This window comes from Thamnophis elegans, chromosome 2 (assembly GCF_009769535.1).
Source record: "Thamnophis elegans isolate rThaEle1 chromosome 2, rThaEle1.pri, whole genome shotgun sequence".
Lineage (NCBI taxonomy): Eukaryota > Metazoa > Chordata > Lepidosauria > Squamata > Colubridae > Thamnophis > Thamnophis elegans.
Genome location: NC_045542.1, coordinates 33,729,477 through 33,754,167, shown reverse-complemented (window position 1 = coordinate 33,754,167; position 24,691 = coordinate 33,729,477). Strand labels below are relative to the sequence as shown.

At 40.8% G+C, this 24,691-nt stretch overlaps 1 protein-coding gene across 1 annotated transcript in view; it reads right to left on the bottom strand.

Moving 5' to 3' along the window:
- Positions 1-381: 381 nt before the first annotated feature.
- Positions 382-24,691, bottom strand: part of ANKFN1 (ankyrin repeat and fibronectin type III domain containing 1) — a 138,022-nt gene continuing 113,712 nt past the window's right edge. Inside the window, exons 15-18 of the mRNA XM_032210279.1 lie at positions 22,839-23,007; positions 14,611-14,777; positions 9,267-9,480; positions 382-3,762 (exon numbers count right to left, since the gene is read on the bottom strand). Of these exons, the coding sequence (XP_032066170.1) occupies positions 2,984-3,762; positions 9,267-9,480; positions 14,611-14,777; positions 22,839-23,007 (1,329 nt within the window). The 3' untranslated portion in view covers positions 382-2,983. The remainder of the gene's footprint in view (positions 3,763-9,266; positions 9,481-14,610; positions 14,778-22,838; positions 23,008-24,691) is intronic.

Sequence of the window (24,691 nt, the reverse complement as noted above, 5' to 3'; positions counted from 1 at the left end):
CTCTGGCTTCAGAGGAATTATTCTGGAATAGCTGGTTTAGGAATTCATCCCAGTTATCTTTCAGATTTTTTTTTTTAATAGGAAAACACTGCCCCCCCCCCCCAAAGTGGCTGGGTAACCATGCCTACCCATCCCTCTTAGTAAGTGTGAGATAGATTTCTCTTTTTTACCCTCAATTATATCTTCTCTTCTTGGATTTGAGGAAAGTTAAGGAAAAATTGAGAATAAAACTCAAAGTAGGCCAGAACTGAGACACATTTCTACTGTATGCACGCTGTGGAGCATTTTGCTTTTGTCATCAACTCTACTGAAGAAAACATAAAAATCGTAACTGCGGCACTACATTTCTCCGTTTTACTAAGTCAAGGGATTTTTTTTTTAAAAAAAAATTGTAGGACAGTAGCATCAGGAGAGATGCTACTGCTACATGAAGTGAGATTGCAATGGGTGAAAGAAGAGGAAACTAGATGATGTGCCGCAGGAATCAAAGTGCTTAGTGCTTTGTGTGTGTGTGTGTGTGTGTGTGTGTGTGTGTGTGTTCCTGTTGATGGCAAAAGTAAATTCTTCCTGAAGAAACTCTGAATTGTGCAATATCTTTTTTCAAATATACCAGAAACCTTTCCATAAGGCAGCATACCTATATAATCTATATCTTTATCTATATCTACATGTATACAAACCCCCCGTATCTACAAAATCATCTACATATATATGCCATCTATCTATATCCCATAACAGTCATGAGCCAAGAGTTGACCAGCAACTGAACACATCATTTTGGTGAACATGTATGTAAGAGAATAGAAAGATGCATATATCTTTTCAAAGCATTAATGTTTAAAGACTCTTGGTATTCATTTTGCGAATAAAACATTCCCTTCCCTGTATGTATGTATGCATGTATGTATTTATGTACACCCATACATATGGAACTCTCTTTTCTCTTCAAAGCATTTCCAATTTTCATTGGCTCCACTGGAAAAAATATACTTACACTTCAACAAAGAAGTAGACATAACTTTCTGCATGCTCACTGTAGTTTCTAAGCATTAATGAAGATGTGGGTAACTAATCCAGCAGAAAACTGAGTGCTGTTGTTTTTTTGGGGGGAGGAAGGGGGGCAGATTTCCTGCAAGTGAGCAGACACTAATGAACGCTAGCTGCAAGTCTTGATAGCAACATGGAAAACCTGGCGTTTTTCCTTAAAATTGATAACTTGCTGTGAGTATTCACCTCTGCACATGCAAGAGATGATCAGTTCTGTAGACATCAGTGCCGTCAACAACGTCTGTGGAGGTGATTTAGTGCATTCAAATGGCTCCAGGATGTGAGCGTCTCCTGATAAGATTGGGGTCTTGATTATTCAAAGACTTGTAAGCATGCTTGGTTCCCTCTGCTTTCCCTAGAGATCAAGAGGCAGAGAACTGCAGAGGTACCCATGCTCTTGTGAATAGTGCAAGTAGATACTTTGAATTCTGTGCAAAAACCTTTTGATGACGGCCACATTGACTTGATGATGGCCTCATTGGTTTGACTAAAACTTTCATTTTGTTATCAATTACACTCACCCAGAATGGCCTATACCCCTAACAACAAAATCATTTAGTAGTACCGTCTCCTTTCCAGATCCCATAACGTACATTGATGATTCTTATGATACATTTCCATCTAAGAAATGGTCCAAGGCAGTATTCACAAGGCTCACTTCCCAGCACCTGGCCAACTAAGCCACCTGGAGATGAGATCCTATATGAACATCCGTCTGCATACTGAGGAGTTGTATAAATTAAAGGGGATTCAAGTCCTAATGGTATACTTACATTCAAAATATTGAGATCGGTAGATTTTACAAGAAACAAAGATAAATTGTAGTTGGGGGATCACCTCTTCAAAATGGCCGATCAGTAAATCATGATAAAAAAGCCATGGCACTACTCCTGAATCTACCCACAAATTTATGTGCTCATTCCGCATTTTTGACAGGGTGAACTGTCAAATCCCATTGACCAAACAGCCAAAATGTAAGAGAAGGGATAAGGTGAAAGACTTCCTTCCAAATAAGATCGCCAACTGAAGTTGTCTCTAAAACTTGTTTATATCAATTAGCTGGGTTTCCACCTGAAGAATGTTGGGAATTACCAACCAATAATGTGCAAAAATGACCTTGAAGATGAAAAGTGCTCTGATTTAATGATTTAGGGTAGCTATATCCTGAAAGACATCAACTCAAATGGTATAACTGAAAAATGCTGTAGGAGCAAAACTGTTCATACTCTTGTAGATATGAAAACCACAAAATAAAAAATAAAACAGGGAGGTTTTTTTTTTCATCTCCCAGTAAAACTTTGGGATCCTTCCCAGTGATCGTTCCCACAGAAGGTTACAATGGAGGAAAAATGGTAAAATGAGATAATCTTCCTCAAATTTGTTTGCAGAGACCTTTTTGACTGCACCACTCTTGTTATTCTTAAAAATCAACATTATTTTCTGAACAATTGTCCTTACTGATGTTGCGTTGCCCAGCATGGTGAAACACAATAAAGTCACTGATGCTGAAGATTTTTTTTTTTTAAAAAAATCAGCTCCTGGAGCCATGAATGCTACTCAATAAGCGAGGGACAACGCTGACTATTTAGGATGGGAAAATTCTGTAGTGAAACATTTTAAGTTTCCTGAAAATTTCTTTTTCACTTGAAAAAGATAACATTTCTTTCTGCCTTGTTAAGTACCAAATAAAGAGTCAAGAATCAGCCACCTAACTTTAGAACTTTAGAAGAAGTGCAAGTAAGCATATATGCAAAAGTTTTCCCTATGTCTTTTCTTAGAAAACCGTGCCGAAGGTCTGCCCCTCCGTTTGGTAGAGACCTGAACTGGGACTTCTGAATGCAGTTTGTTTTGAAGAACTAGTCTTCCATTTGTGGTAAGTGTGATCGTAGTTTGAAGGCAGGGCAGAGGAGCAGGGGCTACTGAGCAATGTGACCTCTTACAGGTCACTGCTGAACACTTCGGGGATGTTAGAACAAGACTGATCTTCTGCAATCCTGCCTTGACCCAACGGGCTGTGCAAATCTGGATGATCTCCAGACTGCTTGCTCCCTTCACTGGATAATATGGTCTTGTAAGGCTCAACATATATTCTGCGGATGTTTGGCCTCAGTTCCTGGTATTTGTCTTTCCCTTCTTCTGGGAGACTTGAAGCATGAGGTAAGAAAGTACTGCGGGGGCAATCAATAGAAATACTGATCTGCTCACCAGGCGTGGGCTCTTGAGAGTAGTCCATGGCTTGTGTGAGATGGGGAGTGTAGAGGCCTTCAGAAAGAGAGATGGACTGGGTCTCACTGTGTACACGGAGCCAGCGATGGTGTCGGCTGAAATAATTGTAGTGCTGATGTTTCCCATGTTTTTTCTTCCCTAGGAAACTCAAAGATTGCTTTGAGCCGGAATTCTTTTCTGGGTTTTTGGGTGAGAGCCTTCCAATTGACAGACTCTGCATGTTCTCTGTAGACTGATCGACCTCTGCCTCTAAGACACTGCTCCCTCTTGGGTTTTGTTTTGGAGTCAAGCAAGGTTTGATGTCATGGACTTGAAGGACATCTGGGGCGCTACCACTCAAACAACTCACAGCCTGATGGGAGATATCCTGGGAGGATGAATAAACCAAATCCAGTTCTCGTGGACTCAAAGCATCGCTGGAATCATAGTCACTGTCAGTTGGGAGGAACACCTCTGAGCAACCTTCTTCATCAGAATATGGCTGGGAATCTGCCAAGAGAATAAGAAAGATTAACCCTGAACAGTCCACAGGTCTTAACTGTGCACCTAACTAACCTCTGCAGCAAAATGAACCTGAAATAGGTTTCTTTGTTACTGAATAAGGGAGCCCCTATGGATTTTACTCCACTAGTTGTTGCCGACTATAGGCGGCAGTGTACATCTCCGTTTCAAGGCCCTTGAGCCATTTCAAGGCCCTTGATTTCTGCAGTCATGTGGCAGCATGACATCATAAAGTGCTGTTACCTTCCAACCGTAATGGTACCTATTTATCTATTCACATCTGCATGCTTTTGAACTGCTAGGTGAGCAGGAGCTGAGGTGAGGATGGGAGCTCACCCTGTCACATGATGCTGGGGTCTCAAACCTGGGCTGCGGTCTTTCAAGCCAGCAAGCCAGGATTAGTATGATACAAGAATTCAGCTGACACCTTACCTCTTAACTGCTGAGCCACTGCATTGCCATTGTTACTGAATATATTTCTCTAAATATGAAGAGAACTTAAGGACCATTTCTGATGTTCTCCTTTGGTAGAGGACATGAGGAATGAATTACTACAAATAGTGATGTTGATTGGGATGGTTGGTGGGATCATGGTCCTTCAACGAGATAACTTTACACTGCTTGCTCAGGTAGATCATTATTTTGGTTTGAGAAGGAAGTTAAGCATACTGGTCTCAAGACTGTAAAATTATTGAACTTCATTCACATATTGTCCTAAATCAGAATATAGTTTCTTTAATTTTGGCTTAATAGGATGACTAAATCCAACTGCTTTGCTTTATAAATTGTGATCTGTAGCTTAGTTTTATGGGTGAATCTAGTTAATAAGGCTTATTCAACAAACCATGATTAAAACTATGGCTTAGTGTGATACATGAATTCAGCCAACGTCTTACTTCTGATAGGGCTACCATTTCTGGACTGCAAACATTCAGATGGCCACTCAGAAACATTCTGATACTTTTCAGCCCAGAAATGCTAGTCCTATAATTTTTGAGTTACCTGTTTAGTGAAATCTTGTTTTTTGATTCTTGGACCATGTCCTGCATCTGCTGTTGATCTCTTGATTTTGTGTGATGCTTCATCCCTTCTTTGGCATGGACTTTGGATAGGTTGTTAACCTTACCATGAATTACTGGCTTTATGTATTCTTGACTTCTCTATCAGTCATTATGTTCAATTATCCAGCCCTGGGATAATAGGAGCCCTTATAGTTTTAGGCTTGCTTAAAACTATCTCTCCCCATTGTATGCTTTGAAACTCTGATAGCATATGAGGAAACAAGGAATCCATTAGAAGAATGCCAAATGAATGGCTGTTGTGCTAGATGTATTTTCAGAGCAAAAGCAGGTCATTAATAGTGCCTAATTCTGTAGTGCTTTTAGTCTGAATGGAAATCTGCATAAGCCCTACTCTGAAATGTATGATCACAAACAAAAGGTATGATTAATCACTATGATTATTCCTTTAGACCAGGGGTGTCACACTCAAAGACCGGAGGCTGGATCTGGCCCGCGGGGCTGCCCTGGAAACAGCGAAGGCCCTCCCGAGCTCCGTTTTCACTGGCAGGGGGTTGCAGAGGCTGTCACAGCAAAAATGGAGCTTGGGAGCCCATTTTCGCTGGCAGAGTGCTCGCATTCTAGAGATGCAAGCTGTGGATGCCACTAAAAGAGAACGGAGAAGGGGATAGTTGGTGGATGTACATAGGTAAGATTCAGACCTTGATGGGGAAAATTGCCCACTAGAATGATTTTTCCAATACCGGCGCTCTAAGGAAATTGAGGGTGGAATCTACCACATTGGGAAGCTAAAAGGGATTATGACAAAGTTTGGGAGAGGCTTCCTCAGAGCCTTGGTAGCGCAGTGATTAGAGTATAGTACTGCAGGCTACTTCTACCGGCTGCCTGCAATTTGGCAATTCAAATCCCATCGGGCTCAAGGTTGACTCAGCCTTCCATCCTTCTGAGGTGGGTAAAAGGAGGACTCAGATTGTTGGGGGCAATACGCTGACTCTCTAAACCGCTTAGATAGGGCTGCAAAGCACTGTAAAGCGATACCGCTATTGCTATCCCCCCTCCACTCCCATGTTTCTGATGCATCATAAATTGTCAATCTCAATCTTTGGACCAATCAAATACAACCTCTGTTGTTACTCAGAAGGCAATTGACTTTTTCTTACTAAAGGGGGAGAACACAGAAAAAGCTTGCTGCTTGTTCTTTCCTGCATTTTCTGGACTGCCTGACTCTAGACAGCCAGTCTAACCTTTTGGGATTTTTGCCAGCCGCAGGAGCTTGGATTCTCTGGAAAGTCCCATGGCTGGTACGTGACGCCACTCATCTGTTCCCAACACAAAACGGAGAGACCAGACCAGCGCTGGGGGAAAAAAATGCTCCCAAACCAAACCAAAATAAAAACAAGCCTTCAATCTCAGAACATCGCAAACATCAGCTGCGTGGGCTTCCCACAGTAGATTTATTCTGATGCTGGGCTGTTTGTGAAAGAGGCTCTGTATTTATGTGCAGATCTCAGTTTTCAGTCTGCATGACATGGGAAATAATTCATATCAATTTGTCACCTGAACTGTCTACTGGTGGAGGTGGGGAAGGGAAGAGTATTGTTTATGATAGTGTGCTTCTAGATTTGTATGCTGGATGGATACAGGGGTCGTATATATTCTGCTGGGACAAATCGGGCAAAATGGAAGCAGGTAGAAGAATAGGAAGTCTTGTATTGCGGGCCACTGAGTTTAATGGAACATTAACCCCCTCCTTGTGCTTAGCAGAACAGTGATAATTGACCCTTCTGTTCCCCTGCCTGGTCCTTTTCCAGATGGAAAGGATAGTTGTTATCCAATAGATATGGAGGGCAGTGGTTGGGGAAGGCTAACATACATATTTTTACCATTTTATTCCTTTAGTGTTATTATTACTTTTTTAAAAACATCATGTGACCCGCAGTGGCTCATTAGCTTAATGACACTGGAGACGGTCTTTGATCCAGTGGTCCCAGTCTTAGCACTGCGTGGTGGTGGGGGAGGGGTGAGCTCCCGTAACTTCCCTCAACTTCTGCCCATCTTGCAGTTCAAAAGCATGTTCTGTGCGAGTAGGTAAATAGGTACTACTTGGTGGGGAGATGAGTTGGTGCTCTGCACAGGCAGTCAAATAGTCATGGTGGCTGTTTACGAGGCAGCTCTGGGGAAGGGAGGAGGCCTAGGATGAAACAACAGGAAGAGCTGCTTGTCTTTCTCCCTGGTGCAAAGCCAGCTCGCCCTCTCGTGGCACATCATGGGAAGTGCGCAAGAGTGTAACTGACACAGCTGGTAAACAGGCAGTCAAACTGTTACTGGAGTAGAGTAGAGTAGAGTGGAAGAATAGAATAGAATAGAATAGGGCCTTGGAGGTCTTCTAGTCAAGCAAGAGAACCTATACAATCTCAGACAAGTGATTTTCCAGTCTCTTCTTAAAAACCTCCAATGATGGAGCACCCATGATTTCTGAAGGCAAGCTGTTCTGAAGGCATTTTATCACAACTGTTCTGAACTTTATCGTAGCCTCGTAGTCTCCTAGCTAATGTAACAGTGCCATATGGTTGTTGTTGTTATCCATTGGTGCAAGTCTGTGTATTGCATATTTTTGCATTCCAGTATTATATAATAATTCCTTTAGGCAACTCCCATGCTTCCCCCCCCCAATGCATAATTCTTCATATTTTGATCAAGTCCCAGGAATGAAGAACATATGGATCTTTAACATACATTGATTCATCCAGAGCCATGTTAATAATTCTGTGGATGTCACCTCCAAATGCAACAATAACAAAACAAGTTAATAACAAAACAGGTTAATATTTTAGCTCCTGAATTATGTGTCCAATATCAGGAAGATGACATTTATTTAAGCTAGGCTGAGTTTTTGTGTTCACGTTAATGGGCTTATTTAGCAGAAGATCAGCTCTAGTCATTAAAACCTACATATGCAAACACACAGGGATAATGACTGAAAAAAAAAGGCAATAATTGGATGATTATGTACCGCTGGTCAGCAAAAGTAGCACTGGTTATCTCATGTGTGGCAATGCAGAGATTTGTGGTGCAGCATGAAACAGGTTTTCGAGGGTTGAATATGATGTGACATATCCAGAGATGCTCAAGCAGAACCATTTTAATACTGATTAGAATATAGCATATGAGTTGTGCTCATGCTACATTAATTACATTGGCGAGGGAATTTAGGAGCCAAGATTGTGAATGATGCCAAATTAGAGAAGGGAATTCTTCAGAATAGCAGCAGCACTTAGACTTATATACTGCTTTACAGTACTCTAAGCGGTTTACAGAGTCAGCATATTTCCCCCAAGAATTTGGGTCCTCATTTTACCGACCGCGGAAGGATAGAAGGATGAGTCAACTTTGAACCAGTGTGATATACATATACCTGTGTTTTCCCGAAAATAAGACCCTGTCATATAGGTTTTTTTCAACCAAAAAAGGCACCAGGTATTATTATTTTTGTGGGGGGATGTCGTCCACTGAATCACCACTTGTGCCCATCGCCCCGGGCCTCTTTTTCGCTGTCAGAGGCCTTCAGGAACTTCTTTGGTCAAAAAGCTTTCCTGAAGGTCTCTGCAGCTGATAACAGAGCTCGATCCGGAGCTCTGTTATTGGCTACAGTGGCTTTCAGGAAAGGCCTTTAGAAAAGGTCTCTGTAGCCCATAACAAAGTTACGGATTGATCTGGAGTGGGCGGGGTCTTAATTATTTTTTTGGGGGTAGGGCTTATATTGGGTGCACATATAAAAATCAAGCTAGGACTTACTTTCAGAGTAGGTCATATTTTCGGGGAAACACAGTAGCAATAGCACTTAGATTTATATACCACTTCACAGTGCTTTACAGCTCTCTAAGCAGTTTACAGAGTCAGTATATTTTCCCCAACAGTCTGGGTCCCCATTTTACTGACCTTGGAAGAATGGAAGGTTGAGTCAACCTTGAGCCAGTGAGACCCAAACTGCCAAACTGCTGACAACCAATGATGAGCAGAAGTAGCCTGCAGTACTGCATTCTAACCACTGCACCACCACGGCTCATATATATATGAGGCAGGCAGGCAGGCAGGCAGGCAGGCAGGCAGGCAGGCAGGCGAGAGAGATGATAGATAGATGATAGATAGGTAGGTAGGTAGGTAGGTAGGTAGGTAGGTAGGTAGGTAGATAGATAGATAGATAGATAGATAGATAGATAGATAGATAGATAGATAGATAGATAGATAGATGATAGATAGATTGATTGATTGATTAATGCTTCCTTGGTTAATTTAACTGAATATTATGTCTGGAGACCTATCATAGAGATGCCAAATCCAGTGGGAAATGTAAGACAGCCACTCTGAGTTCTTTAGGGAGCTCTAGCTTACAGTGGTGACTAAGTCCTACTGAATCAGAAACAGTGGAAACCTTGTGCCTTGATGAAAGAGGCGACAATATTTTCCCCTTACCAGCTTTTCTCCTTGGCATCCCCATCTCTGGGGAAGGAGGTGGGGATGGAAGACAGTCAAGATGGGAGGACGTAGAGCTTATTTTTTTCTGCAGGGGCTCCTCTGAGAGATCCAGAATTTTCACGAGGGGCAAGCCAGAGGTTGTTGGTCTGTACCGTGCATACTGCAGTGCTTCATTGATCCACCTCATTTCCCGCCAGATCTCATCAATTTGCTGCATGAGGAAGTAATACAGACATATTTTCACAAGCAACTCTTGTTTTGACAACTTTAATTGATTTCGGTTAACTGCAAGAGAAAGATAATCCTAGTAGAATTTGATAATGATCTTCAAGATGAACTGCCTTCTCATGCACTCAAGATTTTTGACACTGAACCTTCTCCTTCCAATTTTCCAGACCACTTGCATTTTATTTGCATAATTAATTTTGGCCTAGCTAGGAAACCAGAACAACCCCCAAATTTCTATGAGTTCTGACTTTCTGAGGTATTTTGGAGAGACGATGTGTTTTTAAAAAAATGTTGAAAAAAAGGTCAGAAGTAATTATGTTTCATAACTTTGGGTTTTTTCTTCTCTTGTTTATTTCCTGGCACCTCTTTTTCCTCCCCCCTCCTTTTATATTTGTTTTTTTACTCAATGAAAAATCTTCAAAATAACTGATTAAATAAAATCAATTATCAGATCCTGGACATAATTTAAGGTATTAATTATATCCTCTGCATATAATTATATCCTCTGCATATAATTATATCCTCTGCATATAATCAAGCATATCATATCCTACATTTCTTGGAAACGTCTAGCACAATTCCTTAAAAACAAGGAAGATGTGCACATTTGTCCCTTGCCTATAAATAAAATAGAGAAATTAATCAAAATCCTCTAAACCGGGATGGGTGGGTGGGGACTCGCGTCGTCACGTGATGATGACGTGATGACGTATCATGACTTTTTCTCCCTCCGCTAAACCCGGTGTGAGCATGACCAGCGCATGATGCATCTAGCCCATGGCCTGCGAGTTTGACAGCCCTGCTCTAAGCCCAAACTTAGGAGGGAAAACTTGGAAAGCAAAACTCAAATTTGTAAATACCGGTAAATAATGGAACATTAACATACTTTTTAAAAACCTTAGAACAACTATTGATTGGAATAGTGTTCACAATAATTTTCAAGTTTGTCATACGGTGCCATGCTTTTCTGTTTGGGTTTTTAAAATTTTTGTCAGTTCTTTAATACATGTTTTTTTCTTTTTCTTTTGTAAACTAGTTATTTGCCATCCAGAGTCATGGGCAGCCGTATAAATTTTCTGGATGAATAAACAACCAAATAAATCTTTACCTCTCATGTGATCTTATCCAATCTATTTTGATGGATGTAATAGAACAAAAGTACAACTACATGATTCTGATTCTGTCTTTAAAAGTGTCTTACATATGCTGCTGCACATTTAAATGAAGATTTACTTTTAAATTCAGCTTTGGATATTTGTTTTATCTTAGTAAATCCCGATAAAAGTTCTTTTCTCAAAATTCCATAGCCTAGTTTGTTTCAACGTATTCATTGCCTATATATAATTTTTTACTATCTACTTTCTCACCAGTTCCCCGTTTCTGAACACCGTTTATGGACTCCTTGATTCTTTACAGTGTTTGGATTGTATAGTGACTGACTTAGATCTGGGATCATACAAATGTTCTTGTGGTTTTGCGGTTGTGGCTGAAGATTGTGGTATGTGGTGGAGTTGAATTAGTGTTTCTTCCCCCGCCCTTTTCTGCTGCCAGTAGGTGGAATGCAGCTGGTTTTCATTTGAGAAGGAACCTGACAGGTCCAATATGCTGTCACAGTAATTTGGTACAAACATGGTGGTTTAAAAAATGGCCACATTTTCATCAATCATAAACAATCATGCAAACCAGGACGTAAGTTTCTGTCTTCTCTATGAAATGTTTGTCAGGAGCAGAACAGACCTCCTCACTTGTTAGAATCTTTAGCATTCAGTAAAGTCTTAAAACAATTAACTGTGTGTGAATGTATATAATAATTTATGTCTTTATGACTTTTTTAGCATATGTACAAGGTTTCATTTTCTTCATTTATCAAGTTTTTGTTCTGACCTAGGCTTCTCCAGCAGCACGAAGCCAAGTCCTCATCCCGATAAACCCCTTTTATTTAATTTACAGTGAATTCCTCTGCAGCAAAGTCCCAGCCCGTAGTCTTTCAAGATAGTTCACAATTACCAACATATATCAGGCTTGGAGAGTGGCCAGGCTGATATTTTTCAGATGCTGCAATATTTGGCAAGAATGCAGGAATGAACTAATTGTCTCTTGCAAAGACCTCTCCCCTTTCGTTCCTCTTTTATTCCCTATGGGATGGGCCATTCACCATCCACCTGTGGCCTTACTCCAGAGGTGGGTTGCTAATTTTTTTCACTACTGGTTTGGGCATGCTCGCACACGACGCTTCTGTGCATGCATAGAAATGTCTGGACGGATGTGTGGAGCCTCCGGCCACCGCTACTACCAGTTCAGCTGGGCCAGGCCGAACCAGTAGCAACCCACCTCTGCCTTCCTCCTAAGTCGATCCTTGTTCCTTAGCTGTTTCCTTCGTCTGGCAACTCTGCACATACGCACACTGGGAACAGGCTACAGCTGTTGGTCTGCCTCACTGATGTCTGACTCCGAAGGCAGCTGATAACTGCCAGACGGCCCTGGCCCCATCTCTGCCTCTGATGCAAAGCCCTCATCCGAGCCTCATCCCCAGACTCCAGGACTGGCCGATGTTCCTTCCCAACTTCCTCACTGTCAGAATCTGCTGCCAGTTATGCTGGCCACTGGCAGGCCACAACAGTTTTTGACTGCAGTTTGTTTTTAAAAATATAGAAACAAAAAACTTGCCATAATTATTTACATATCTCTCTTAAACCACACTACTCACTAAAGCACCAAGAAGGAACAAGTAATCAGGTGCAATAATTGGCATAAAATGAAATCTCTTTGTGGGGTGATGAAGCTGCTGGGAATGTAGAGTTAAAAGTTGGGGATGGAGGCGGGGGAATAGATAACCTATGAAATGACCTATCTGGATGGAAAGAATTAGTGTACAGGCGGATGTGGGTAAAATGTGGGTAAAAAAGTAGATTAATACAAGTAAATTTAAATATGGTTAAAAGCTTTCTTTCTATTAAGTGGTGTGTAAAAGAAGGCATTTGTTTCAGAGTTTTAAGTCAAGACCCATTTAATAGAGCTAATGATTTATTTACAAAATGTAAATAATGTGACAGTAAAATCACAGAAGAGTATTGCATCCTGGATTCAAATTTAAGATTACTGGAAACTATCAGAAGCGGCTAGAGAAATCTGCCAATATAAACTATTTTTTAAAAAATGGATTGAATTGGTATCATCAGACTGGCTGTCAGTAACAACCCTAAGAAAACGACTTGGATTCCTCAAGTTTCCTCAAAGTTCTATTTTATTAGAGATGTTCTATTGGCACATCTGGGAATGCCCAATTCTGAAAGTTTCCAGGTTTTCCCTACTCAAACGAAAGTTCAAGTCCCTACCCAGCACCCACATGTCCATCACATGGTCCAATCAGGCATTGTCTCAACTGGAGATGCCTCCCAGTCACACTACTCCAGGTGCAGGGCAAGATGTCCTTGACTCTCTGAGAAAGGAATGTTATTTTGACTATATCTATACCCACTCCATATGATTCCCCCTCCCAATTTCCCACAGCATTAAATGTGACAGGTCTAAAGGCCAACTGTAAAAGATGGCTTCCAGGCCTGACCCTGGGCATGACTCATAGCAACCACATTGATAGATTTTTCTCTAGGACGATCTATTTCCAACCTGGTCCTTCAGATCTTCCAATGGTGGAATCATTGCTGAGGTAATTAAGGCTATCTACCTTGCTCTTTTCTTCAACCTTCCAGGACTTTTCTTCATAGCAAAGCACAAAAGCATCAATACACTTTCTATCTTGCTTCTTCAAGTCCCGTGTTCACTTCCGAAGAGGGTCAAAGTGAAAACCAGGTCCTGCCTGATTCTGCTCTTTGTAGCTATAGATACCAAATTTATTGCTATTCTACCAAATGCTACTGTGATCTCCTTTCTTCTGGTATATAGACTGATATCTTCCAATCTGTTGGCCACTGTAACTTTCTCCAGATCTGCTGGCATAGTTTGATTTACAGATTCTTCTTCTGCAGCCTGCAATTCTTCTGTGTAGATATTCCATAAATTTGCTTGATGCTTGATGGTGTTACAGATATCGTCATAGTATGTAAGCTTTTCCAAGTAAATGCTGCCTTCTGTAACGGACTTACGTTGAATTTATCAATGCCAAATGCTATTCAAGTGAAACTCCAATTGTTTTGGGATTATACCCAATGCACCTATTACTATTGGTAAGTGTTATTGAATTGATTGTAATTTGTTTGATTGTTGTGAGCTGCTCAGAATTATTGAGAGTCAGGCAGTATAAAAGTTTACTTGATATTAATACTGTAGTATCCATAAAAATCAATAACACTTCAAAGATAAAGATAAAAGATGGCAAGCGTGATGACGAGAGGGGTCTCACGTTACTTCTCCAAAAATTGGGGTGAAGAGCCAGATGTTTACAGTTCTTCTAAGCAAAGCAGAGTGGGGAGGGGGAGCCATTCAGTTCTTGGGGGGGGGAGGGAAGGAGCTTATTTCAGAGGGCATCTTTTTAAAGATTTTGAATCAATTGGTCTCTAAATTTATATGGCAGGGAAAAAACCAAGAATAAAACTCAAAGCTATGCAAGATACCAAGGAAAAAGGAGGATTTGGTGTACTGGACTGGGAACTTTACTATACTGCGGCCATTTTAACATGGATAAAAGAATGGATAATGTTGAGAAACAAAAGATTACTCCAATTGGAAGGACATGACCTCCAAGCAGGATGGCATACCTTCCTATGGTATGAAAAAGGATCTATATGTAAGTATTAGATTAGGGCTGCAGCCATCCAAACTTTGGAAGCAGGCTCTAAGTACCTTGGAGGGAGGACTCTTGTAACTTTGGTTTCTAAGCAACCGGTCATAACTCAAGGACTTCCTGTATATAACCCCACTGACAGATTTTTCTATAACACTTCAGTCATATAATTTCATCCCTGAGATTCACTCATAAAGTAAGCAATTTGAACAAGACGGGAGGGAAAAGTGAAATAAAGTCTTCATAAAACTTAAGTTATATTTTAACAGCCACCTCTTTATGCCTTGCCTCGCCCAACAATTCTCTGCTTAGGTTCCCAAATGCCACCCGTGCCAGAAATTAACCCTGACTAGTGAGAAAACAGATGGTTACCTGTATGTAATCTAGGACTTGTTGGTGTCTTAGTTTAGCAGCAGCAACTTCACTGTCTGAAATGGCTTCCCTCAGGGACTGCTGAGTGCTCAGAAAATCTAGCTCTATGACAGCGGAAAGGCGGCAATAGAGGCTAATAAATTTTTCCTTGTAACTGCAAAAATGAACTGCGGAGACAACAAAGCACATAAATAAGTGTATTAAAGAGGGGACCCACAAAGACTTACCTTTTGAAGGGGCTTAATCAAGATCAATTGCCATAGCTTACATTATTCCCTGAAAAACAAAGGATTATGCGAAGAGCTAAAACTACAGAAGGGTTTTCACTGTTACAGTGAAAACACAAAAACATCATGTAGGGCCTTAACATCAAACAGAATTACGTGGCTTAAACTTTTGTGGATCAAAGACTACCACAGGTATTAAATTAGATTAGAAGGCTACAAAGAAAGCGGTCATATATCTCACTTACATATCTGGCTGTATTTATTGTTATACTTTGACAGAGGTGGGCTCCTACTGGTTCGGCTGAACCGGTTGTAACTTGGCTGCCTAGGTCGCTGGAACCAGTAGGGATCCAGGCCTGCCACACCCACCCACCCCGAACTGGTTCTCTTGGCAGCACCATAGATGCCACCATCTTGTTTTTGCCTTCTGTGCATGCCTAGAGCAATTTTTGTTGCACTGCACACGTGGGCGCATGACACGTCCCTGAGCGAACTGGCAGTAGCATCAGCCAGAACCCACCCCTGTACTTTGGATGTACTGAAGATCTGCCTTGAAATTTTACAAAGTGATTTCTCATCATTGTCCTATATTTGGTTTGCCCTATCTCAACTGCATTGTTCTACATTGCCAATGGCTCACTAAGCATCTCTGCATCTTACCACATTTAAAAGCTTTTGCCACACAGGCTCTATCTGTTAAGTCCTTACAAAAGGACAAAGTGATTTTTTCTATTGGACAGTTTCCTGTCGATGCAAAGCAGGGGTGTCAAACTGACAGCCCATGGGCTGGATATGTCATGCCAGGCCACACCCACCCCAGCTTTGCAAATGGGAAAAAACATTGCAAAATGTCACGTGATGGCAATGTGACACCGCAAGTTTGACACCCGTAATGTAAAGAGTATGCAAGCTTCAAATGTACATAGAAATCTCAATCAGGCAGAATGAAAACACAAGCAAGAGTATGCTTGGGCATAGACGTTCATCAAGCATAGAAAATCAGATCAAGCTTTCTGTTTCAAACACTAGGCTTCATAGACTGAAAAATGACCAGGGGTTATTCATGCATCATTTGAGTAAAATCTACAAAGTTGTTTTGATGTTAGAATAAGCTTAAACTCATCATCATTGATGAGTTTATGCCAATGAATAACTGCTTTGTCTCAGTTGTGTATCAAATGAGCAGTAAATGCCATTCTAAATTGTACTTGATTTCTTGGGCTACGCTGCACAACTAACTCAAGGACAACATTGCTAAAGAGTCCTTCCATGCTTTATTATGGTTTAAATAGTCAGCATCCATGGATAATAGAAGTTCTAGTCTAGAGGTTCACTTCTATCTACAAGAATTTCCTACAGATGAAGATGCTGGGCCATAATATTTTTCTGTCTCAATAAGACAAACACAAGGTAGTGATAATTAAGATCTCAGCTTACCCAGAGTAGCAATTATCTCATTAAAAATTCATCAAGTCGGAAGAAGGCGGGGCTTAGCAGTGAGAAGACGGACTTTCAGGCTACTCCTGGAAATCCTCTATTCCGAAGCATTTGGACGGTCCCTTTTTGGACCCAAGCTGTCCCGGAGAGACAGTGAAAGGTAGGAGGAGATCCAGTGGTCCCAGAGACGTTCGCAAAGTCTTTGGGGAACTGGAAAATAACCTCCTTTGCCAATGACTTCCGGATTAGCCATAGGGCTAATTGAAACTGCAGGCAGCCCCAAAGAATGACAAAAGTGTTTTCAACTGGTAAGATTATTTTATTACTCAGAGATAAACAGTCCGCCTAAAAATTCAAGCTAATTTAAATTAAAGAACAGAAGAATCTAGCGGCGATTTTGATCTTTTTATTGGTTTTTGGACGGTGGTTATTCTACTTTTTAAATGTTTTAAATGTTATTCACACGGACAAAGGATAGATTACTCCAACATCTCCTCTGATCCTCTGCAAGCGGGCTGTAAACCAATTCACTATAATTTGGTTGTTTACAACTTGACACTTTTATTGCTTGGCTGTATTGGTCTAAGATCTGATAAGATTGCACAGCTCTGAGCCTGCAAATACCTCAGAGCTTTCAAGAAAAAATACTAACTGCGTATAAACATGGCATCTATTCAAGTGTCTATTCAAATGATTTTTTCAGCGCTACAGAAATTATCTGCCACACAGGCTAGAATTGAGAGAAAATTGGATTATTTGGTGTTTTTAGCAACAAAATACGAGGGAAAAATTGTGAATGTTCTTCAAATACAAACTAAGGATGTCAGAGATAAAGAATCTCAATTTTCTGATATTCGGGGCAACTGGTTTACCTCTGAGGGAGAAAAAGATGGAATGTCTGAAGGGGGAGCAGCCACACAGAAGATTTACTTCGAAAGACAGGGCGCAGGAGGAGTGAGAAGCATTAAAGAATTTATACTTTATGAAATACCATCTGCAAAACTTTTGATACCACCACTGAGAATTAAAGACAAGCTGATAAAGGAAATAAAAGGAGGGCCGCAGCATTATATGAGAGGCACCATAAGCAAAAAGGTGCAAAGATTTCTTCGTATGGACTTGCTCATACAGATGTTTGGAGAACTGGACCCACGAATGGCAACAGATTTAAGGCGGTTCTGTTACTGGAGAGACACAGGCTGATAGATGGAAGAGTATAATTTAAAACTAGCTAAACCTAGTTAAATTCATTTGTAATAGATATAGTTGAATAATAATTGATAATGATAGTAATGTATATAATGTTGAGTTGCTATGATAAATAATAATTGGATATGAGAAGGGAAGGTTAGAAATATCTTTGGACTATATATAAAGATTATTAATAACAATAATAATTATTATAAAAAATAAAATAAAACTATATACAGTTAAATCTTAACTAATATGGGGAAAATGCTATGATATACGATATAATTAAATAAAGAAAGGAGAATGATAATAAATTATATACATGGAGGATGAAATTTTTGGTATTAAATATTATGGATGTTTAGCTAAAACAGGATATGAGGATTTGATGTTAATGGAGGATTTTATAAACAAGTAAATGAAATGCCAGCATGTGGTTATGGATTAAATTTTTGGTATAGTTAAGGAGGAAGGATGTTTAAACAACTGTAGTCAACTAAAAGTGGAGGTATGATGATGTTAATATGGTAAACATTTGAGTTAAGATATTTGAATTAATATGAATTAATGGAAGAGATGCACAAAAACTTGCTGTAACCAGCTGATACACTTTTTTATAACATATACTTGTTGTGTCTTTTTTTTCTGTTTTGTTTTCTGTTCTTTTTTGTTTTGACTCCCCCCCCCACTGTTGTGGGTATGTGTTGTTTATGTAACAAAAAAATAAAAACAATTATAAAAAAAAATTCATCAAGTCCTTATGCATAAGAAAAGACCAAGATGTATAAATGTGTTCTGAAAGAATCGGAGTTCAGCTAAATCATGGATCAAAAAAAGAACACTGGATACGGTCATAGACCATATCAGACTCTTTGGTGTCATCCAGATGTGTTAGAATAAACCCTCATAATTCTCAGCCTATACATCTGGAAAATACCAGGTTAATGAAGTATTTGGATTTAGATGAGACTCATCTAAATTTGTTAAGGGTTATTGAACAATAATACCTCTAGATTCTACTTGATGAAGAGTTTCATGCAATTTGAAAATGCACAAACTTTCGTTACATCTACAGGTACTGGCCCAATACAAAAATATCACCTTACTCAATTGTGTATACCTTTATGAATATGGATTTTCAATTCTGGTTAATCATGGTGCTTTCCCCCCACCCCTCCCAATAAAACTGAAAAAGAAAATACAACAGCAATAACAAAAATTGAAAGGGTGCAAGTTTACATTTCTGTTCAAGTTGCATTTATAAAAAGCATGTTGCCAGATCTACATCTTAGGTGTGATCATATATTGATCAGAAATGCTCCAATAAGCATTATTTCTGTCTCCACAATAGAAAGGAATACTGCAGACCTAAACCTGGGCCACCCCCTCACTCTTTGATCATTTTCTGTTCTGAACAATTACTACAGTCAACCATGAAGCACATCCTACAGGTAATTATGTGTGTTTCTCCAAAGCTTTCTCAGATAGTATCAGCTCTACACACGCTGGGTTCTTCTTGCACAAACTGTAACCACTGTGGGTTAATACTGAATGTTTATTCAGTATTCAGAACCAATGATATAAGGAAAAGGCTTTTGCCACACACTGAATTCAATCTCCAAAAAGGTTCTTGGCACACACAAGAGCGCAAAGTCAGCAGCATCTCTGTGCAGCTTATTAAAGCAGCTTTCTCAGAAACATGCCATTGTCTTTTACAGGTGCTACAGGATCCAAGGAAAGGATTAGGCTGCTTTAAGAAGTTTCAGACAGGTGTTGCCATCATGCTCTGTGGACAGCTAGGGAAGTTTCTATAAAAAGCTTCTCAGTGTCATGACAGCAGTTTATGTTAGCTGATCTAAATGTAAGTTATGTGTTTTTAACAGAGCCATCTTCTCAACAAAGAGTTGAACTCAACTCTCCATTGAACAAAGAGCCTCTGATGAATTTTTTTTTAAAATATTCACTGAGTCACCAACATACTCTATTTATGAACTTTTAAGATCAATGCTGTATGTTTACGCTCAGTCCATATTTTGCCTCAAATCATCCCACACTGAAATGCCCGGCATCTCCAGAAACAACTATTAAAGAATCCCACTTAAACTCTCGGCAATCCACTTCTAATCAGCAATGTCAAAAAAAAAAAAAAAAAAAAAAGGAAAGTTGCAGTAATAGGAAAACTGCAATAGATTCTTATGGTACTGCCTCTAACCTTGGGGTGTCAAACTCAAGGCCCGGGGGCCAGATCTGGCCCTTGTGGTACTTAGATCTCGCCCGTGGGGCCATCCTGGAAACAACGAACCAGCCCATGGTGCCTCTGCCAGTGAAAACAAAGCTCGGGAGAGCGGACTTTGAGAGTTCCATTTTCGCTGGTAGAGAGTTGCAGGAGGCCATTGCAGCTGAAAATGGAGCTCATAAGAGCCGTGGCAGGTCCTCCAGAGCTGTTTTCGCTGGCAAAAAGTTGCAGGAAGCCGTTGCAGCCAAAAACAGCTCAGGAGCCTGTTTTCACTGGCAGAATGCTCTGGCCACCACAGGCGCCCCTGACACGAATGATGTCAAGCTGGCCATGCCCACTTTAGCCACATCCACCTTGGCCTCCTGAGGTCAAACACAACCCTGATGTGGCCCTCAATGAAATTGAATTTGACGCCCCTGCTCTAACCTAACACAGGTAGTAGCCTAGCACTAGCATTTAGTATGGTGCAAATTCAGTGGTTGATTTGTTCGGCACTGAATATTTGAAACATTTCAATAATCTTAACAGAACTTTAACTTCCCTCAATTGTTTTATAGGTTCAGCAGGTTTTCTATTGTTTTAAAGGCTTGAGAAAGCTGTACCAGTGCAATTGAATGTCACCATTTCCTTGAAAATCCGTGGGGTTGTTTTAACACACACACACACACACACACACACACACACACTCCCAAGCCCTTTATATACCTCTCTGATCATGCCAACATATTTTTCAGTAGTGACTTTTTTCCCATCATTTTCCAACAGGGTTAATTTATAAAGGATTCTCTGAGCATCTTGGAAGACTCACAGCTTACCCTACACAGGTGGCACTTTAGCAAAATGACAACTGCTGTTTTATCTTTAGAGCTGTATCTCTTTTACTGCTGTGTGGTTTGAAAACCAGGGCTATAATGTTGGTGTAACAAATGTTAACTTTAGCAGAGTCATCTGTGGTTTCACAGTTAAAGATCCAGTAGCTCCCAACTAATAGGGAGTGGAAGTTTCCAATATTTGGGAGGTGAATCACAGCTATTTTATAGGCACTGGGGGAAAATGTGCAATAAATCAGAAAATGGCCTCTGCTGGAGGGCATGAGATCAGTTACTTTTTGTTTGGAAAGTAAAATTGAGCTGTTAGTAGAATTCTCCCAGGAGTGCTTATGACTCCTGCATTATAAATTCACTGCATTGAGACAAATGCGAAGAGCAGCCCAATTCTTATTGTTTACGTCAAACAGCTTTACTAGCTCTGTTGTCTGCGCAGAGGTCTAGTGGATATCAAATGTGCTTCTAATCCTACTGGAAATATCACGATTTCTGGATTTACTTTTTTGCACAGTAGCATGGAGTGCACTTAAATGGCTACTGAGGATGAGGGTGGCATCTCTGGAGGGGAGAGCTGAGCTTGGGGCACCTACTTTCCTTTTTTTTTTTCCTCATGAAAAATATGAAAAAAGGAATCTCTGCATTTTGCTGCCAAACTTTAGCAGCACCTCTAGGGACTTTCTGGGTTTTACAAAAAGGAATAAGGGAAGTGCAAAGTCTAACCCTAAGCCTCAATGACCAAAGCCAATCCTTTTATACCAAGCTAAACACCGGATGCTTGGCCCTGTTGGCAAGGGAACCCATGAATTGTAATCAGAGGTGGTATTCTACCAGTTCATACCGGATCGCCCGAACCAGTAGTGGAGATTGTGGGTGGCTCCGCCCGCCCACGCCCAGCTCTATGGCGTCCCATTTAGACCCCTTTTTTTGCCAAAAGCGCATGCGTGGAAGGATCTGCGCATGCGTGCACACTCATATTTGTGAACCGTAGGGAAGATAAGTGTATACCACCCCGATTGAAATCCCAAAGCATCTGGAGATTAGCAGATGGGACACATTTGCTTTGAATCCTACTAGTAATATTTTATTATGGGAATGGGCAGCATGGAGCCATAAGCAACAGGGCTATTTCTTGGCAGTCTACCAAACTCCAAGCCTTTGCCAAAACATCATTTAATTTAAGAATGAAAAAGAATACTGCAATACAATGTAGGGACATCTAACACCATAGTGTTGACAATCCCTAGGGCTAGTTTGCCTTTTGGTTAATGAGTGTTTTGTAGCTGGCCATGTGTACATGGAATAGTAGTCGCACTTAGATTTATATACTGCTTTACAGTGCTTTACAGCCCTCTCTAAGGGGTTTACAGAGTCACCGTATTTCCCTCAACAATCTGGGTATCCACATTTTATCAACCTTGGAAGGTTGGAAGGCTGAGTCAACCTTGAGCCGGTGAGGATTGAACTCTTGGCAGTCGGCAAAGTCTGCCTGCAATACTGCATTCTAACCACTGTGCTCTTGCCAGCAGATTGTGAATAAGAAAATCACTTTGTGAGTGTGCTAATCAGATGCTCTCAAAATTACAAATGTGTCCCTGACCTGATGGAATCAAAGTCCATTTAGTTCAGCTTCTTATCTTTTCTGGTTGTATCTGGGAATCTAGACATGGAGGAAGCACCCCCTTTCCACCGTTGATCCCCAGTCCTGGTAATCAGGGCAGCTATTCTTCCAAACAAATGAAATGGACTTACTCCAAAAAAAGACCAAAAAAACAACAACAAACCACTGCTCTCCTCCAGAATGACTCCTAATTAGCAACATTTGTCACAGAAATGCTTTCTCTCCTATATAAAATGACCAATGCATACATAATGGATGTATTTGTCTCAGCTCCAACTATTCAGAGTAGGCAAATAGCGGCAATTATGAAGGACATCACAATCCCCGCTAAGCCAGACCGACCCCAATTTGCTTTGCTGATTAACCCATCTCAGAATGACCTGATTCTGCATGCTTTGTTACACTCAAGGGTTGTGTGTTGCGTGGTATCTGGCTGGCTTCTTCAGGCCGGGAATGATGACTAGCCCTCATAACCCAGTTAGCGGGTCTCTCTCTCTGTTTCTCTCTCTCTCTCTGTCTCTCACTTATCTGGAGTCAGAGAGAAAAAGTGATGTTGCCAAGAAATCGTATGATTTATTGACTCTCAGCTGCGGAGGGGGAGGCAGAGACAGGATGGGGGAAACAGATACAACCTTGTGATTTTATTGTAAGGCAAGTGGGTTAATATTTCTAGGAGAAGCAAGGTAGTATACCGAGTTCAAACATCTGAAGAGGGAGGTTAAGAAATCCTGTGTGCAGGGTGTAAGGGTTGTTCTGTCCTGGGGCAGTGCAGACGTCGTCTGAGGCAGGGAGCAGGAGAAGAAAGGAAACATTGTGACCCAGTTCCAACACCTCCTGTGTATACAGACGGAACAGCTTAGCCTACAGAGGGACACGCACAGAAAAGAAATGAGGGGGGGGGGGAGGAGAAAGATATAACATGGCATTTATAGAAATACCCCTCCCTCACAATGATATAAAACATTAAACTCTCACTACATCTCCCAGATAGGCATGCCTATAAAACATAGGCATTTGGGTGTGGGTTGAAGGCGTGCAAACATGCGCACATCACACACACACACACTGAGATATGCTTTTCTTAATCCTGCTTCAGAAAGGGTTTCGTGCTCTAATGTTCCATGTTCAAGCATACATATACACATACAAACCCAGCCTCCCGCCCCCCAATTAACATCCATGTTACTTATTAACCAGAATACTCACTCCATGATCTTTCCAAGAGTTTCATTTGGAAATCATTCATTTGGATTTTCATGGAAGCATGAAAATCAATTTGGTAGAAATATTCAGAACTTTATTTTTTTAGAAAAACAAAACCCTAGGGAAAATTCTGGAGGGTGTTTTGTCTGCTCTTTTGCTCTTGGATCAGCCTGCTACAAATTGGGACAATGCAATAAAATTAAAAAATTTAAAAATTAAAATAATAATAATTAACAAGTTGCACTAGGGAAAAACAGGAAAGTTTTTTTAATTAAGGATTCTTTTTTACTCCAAACTTAATTATGGATTATATCCAGTGGTAGGATTCAGCCGGTTTCGCACCCATTCGGGAGAACTGGCTGTTAACTTTCTAAGCAGTTCAGAGAACCGGCTGTTGGAAGAAATCTTCTTTTGCTTTTTTCCACTTTACAGGGCTAATACTGTAAGGAAGGCAGGAAGGAAACATTCTGGTGTTGTTTCTAGCCTAATCTTTATTGCCCTGCTTACAGAAACTGCCTCTCCGGTTAACCCTTATTAACATTGTAACAGCTACGGCGAAGTGCTTATTGACCTGAGTGATGTTGAGTTGGCCACACTCACCTAGTCACATGACCACCGAGCCATGCCTACCCAGTGGGTATTAGGGCAGAGACCCAGTTGTTAAATTATTTGAATCCCACCACTGCTTATATCTACACTGGTCTACTCTTCCCTAAAGCATTGCTCCCGTTACAGGCCGGGATACTTTAAGGAAAAGAGAAAAATTGCCGCTTGTTTCAAAATGGGATGAACGCTGTACAAATATTTCAGAGGCACATGTGGCACAGGTTCACGATCATGGGCCTAGAAAACAAAAATGAAGCAGGAGAACAACTTGATTAATTTGTTTTATTTATTTTGTATAAATTTATTTTATTTTATTTTTTTATAAATTTATTAATTTATCCAGTGTCATTGATTTCTTCATGGCTTACAGTCTTCCAACAATCAAAACAATGCCCATATATTGGATTGTTGATTGAAATAAAATTGATTATAGTATTGGTATAAGCAGGGGTGGGCTTCAAAAGGTTTAGCAAGGGGTCCTCTTCCGGGTGGCTGGGTGAGCGTGGCCACGGTGGGCGTGGCCTAGTTGGTCTCTTGCATCATGGCAGGAGGGGTGTTTCTGCCCTCCCCGGGCTCCAGAGACTTACCTTGAGTCTCCAGGAGGGCGAAAATGGCCTCCCCAGGCTCCGTAGGCCATCTGGAGGCCAGAAATGGGCCTCCCAAACTTTGGGAGCCCTGTTTTTCACTCTCCCCAAGTCTTTGTGCGCGCTCTGCACTCACCTGCATCCAAAATGGG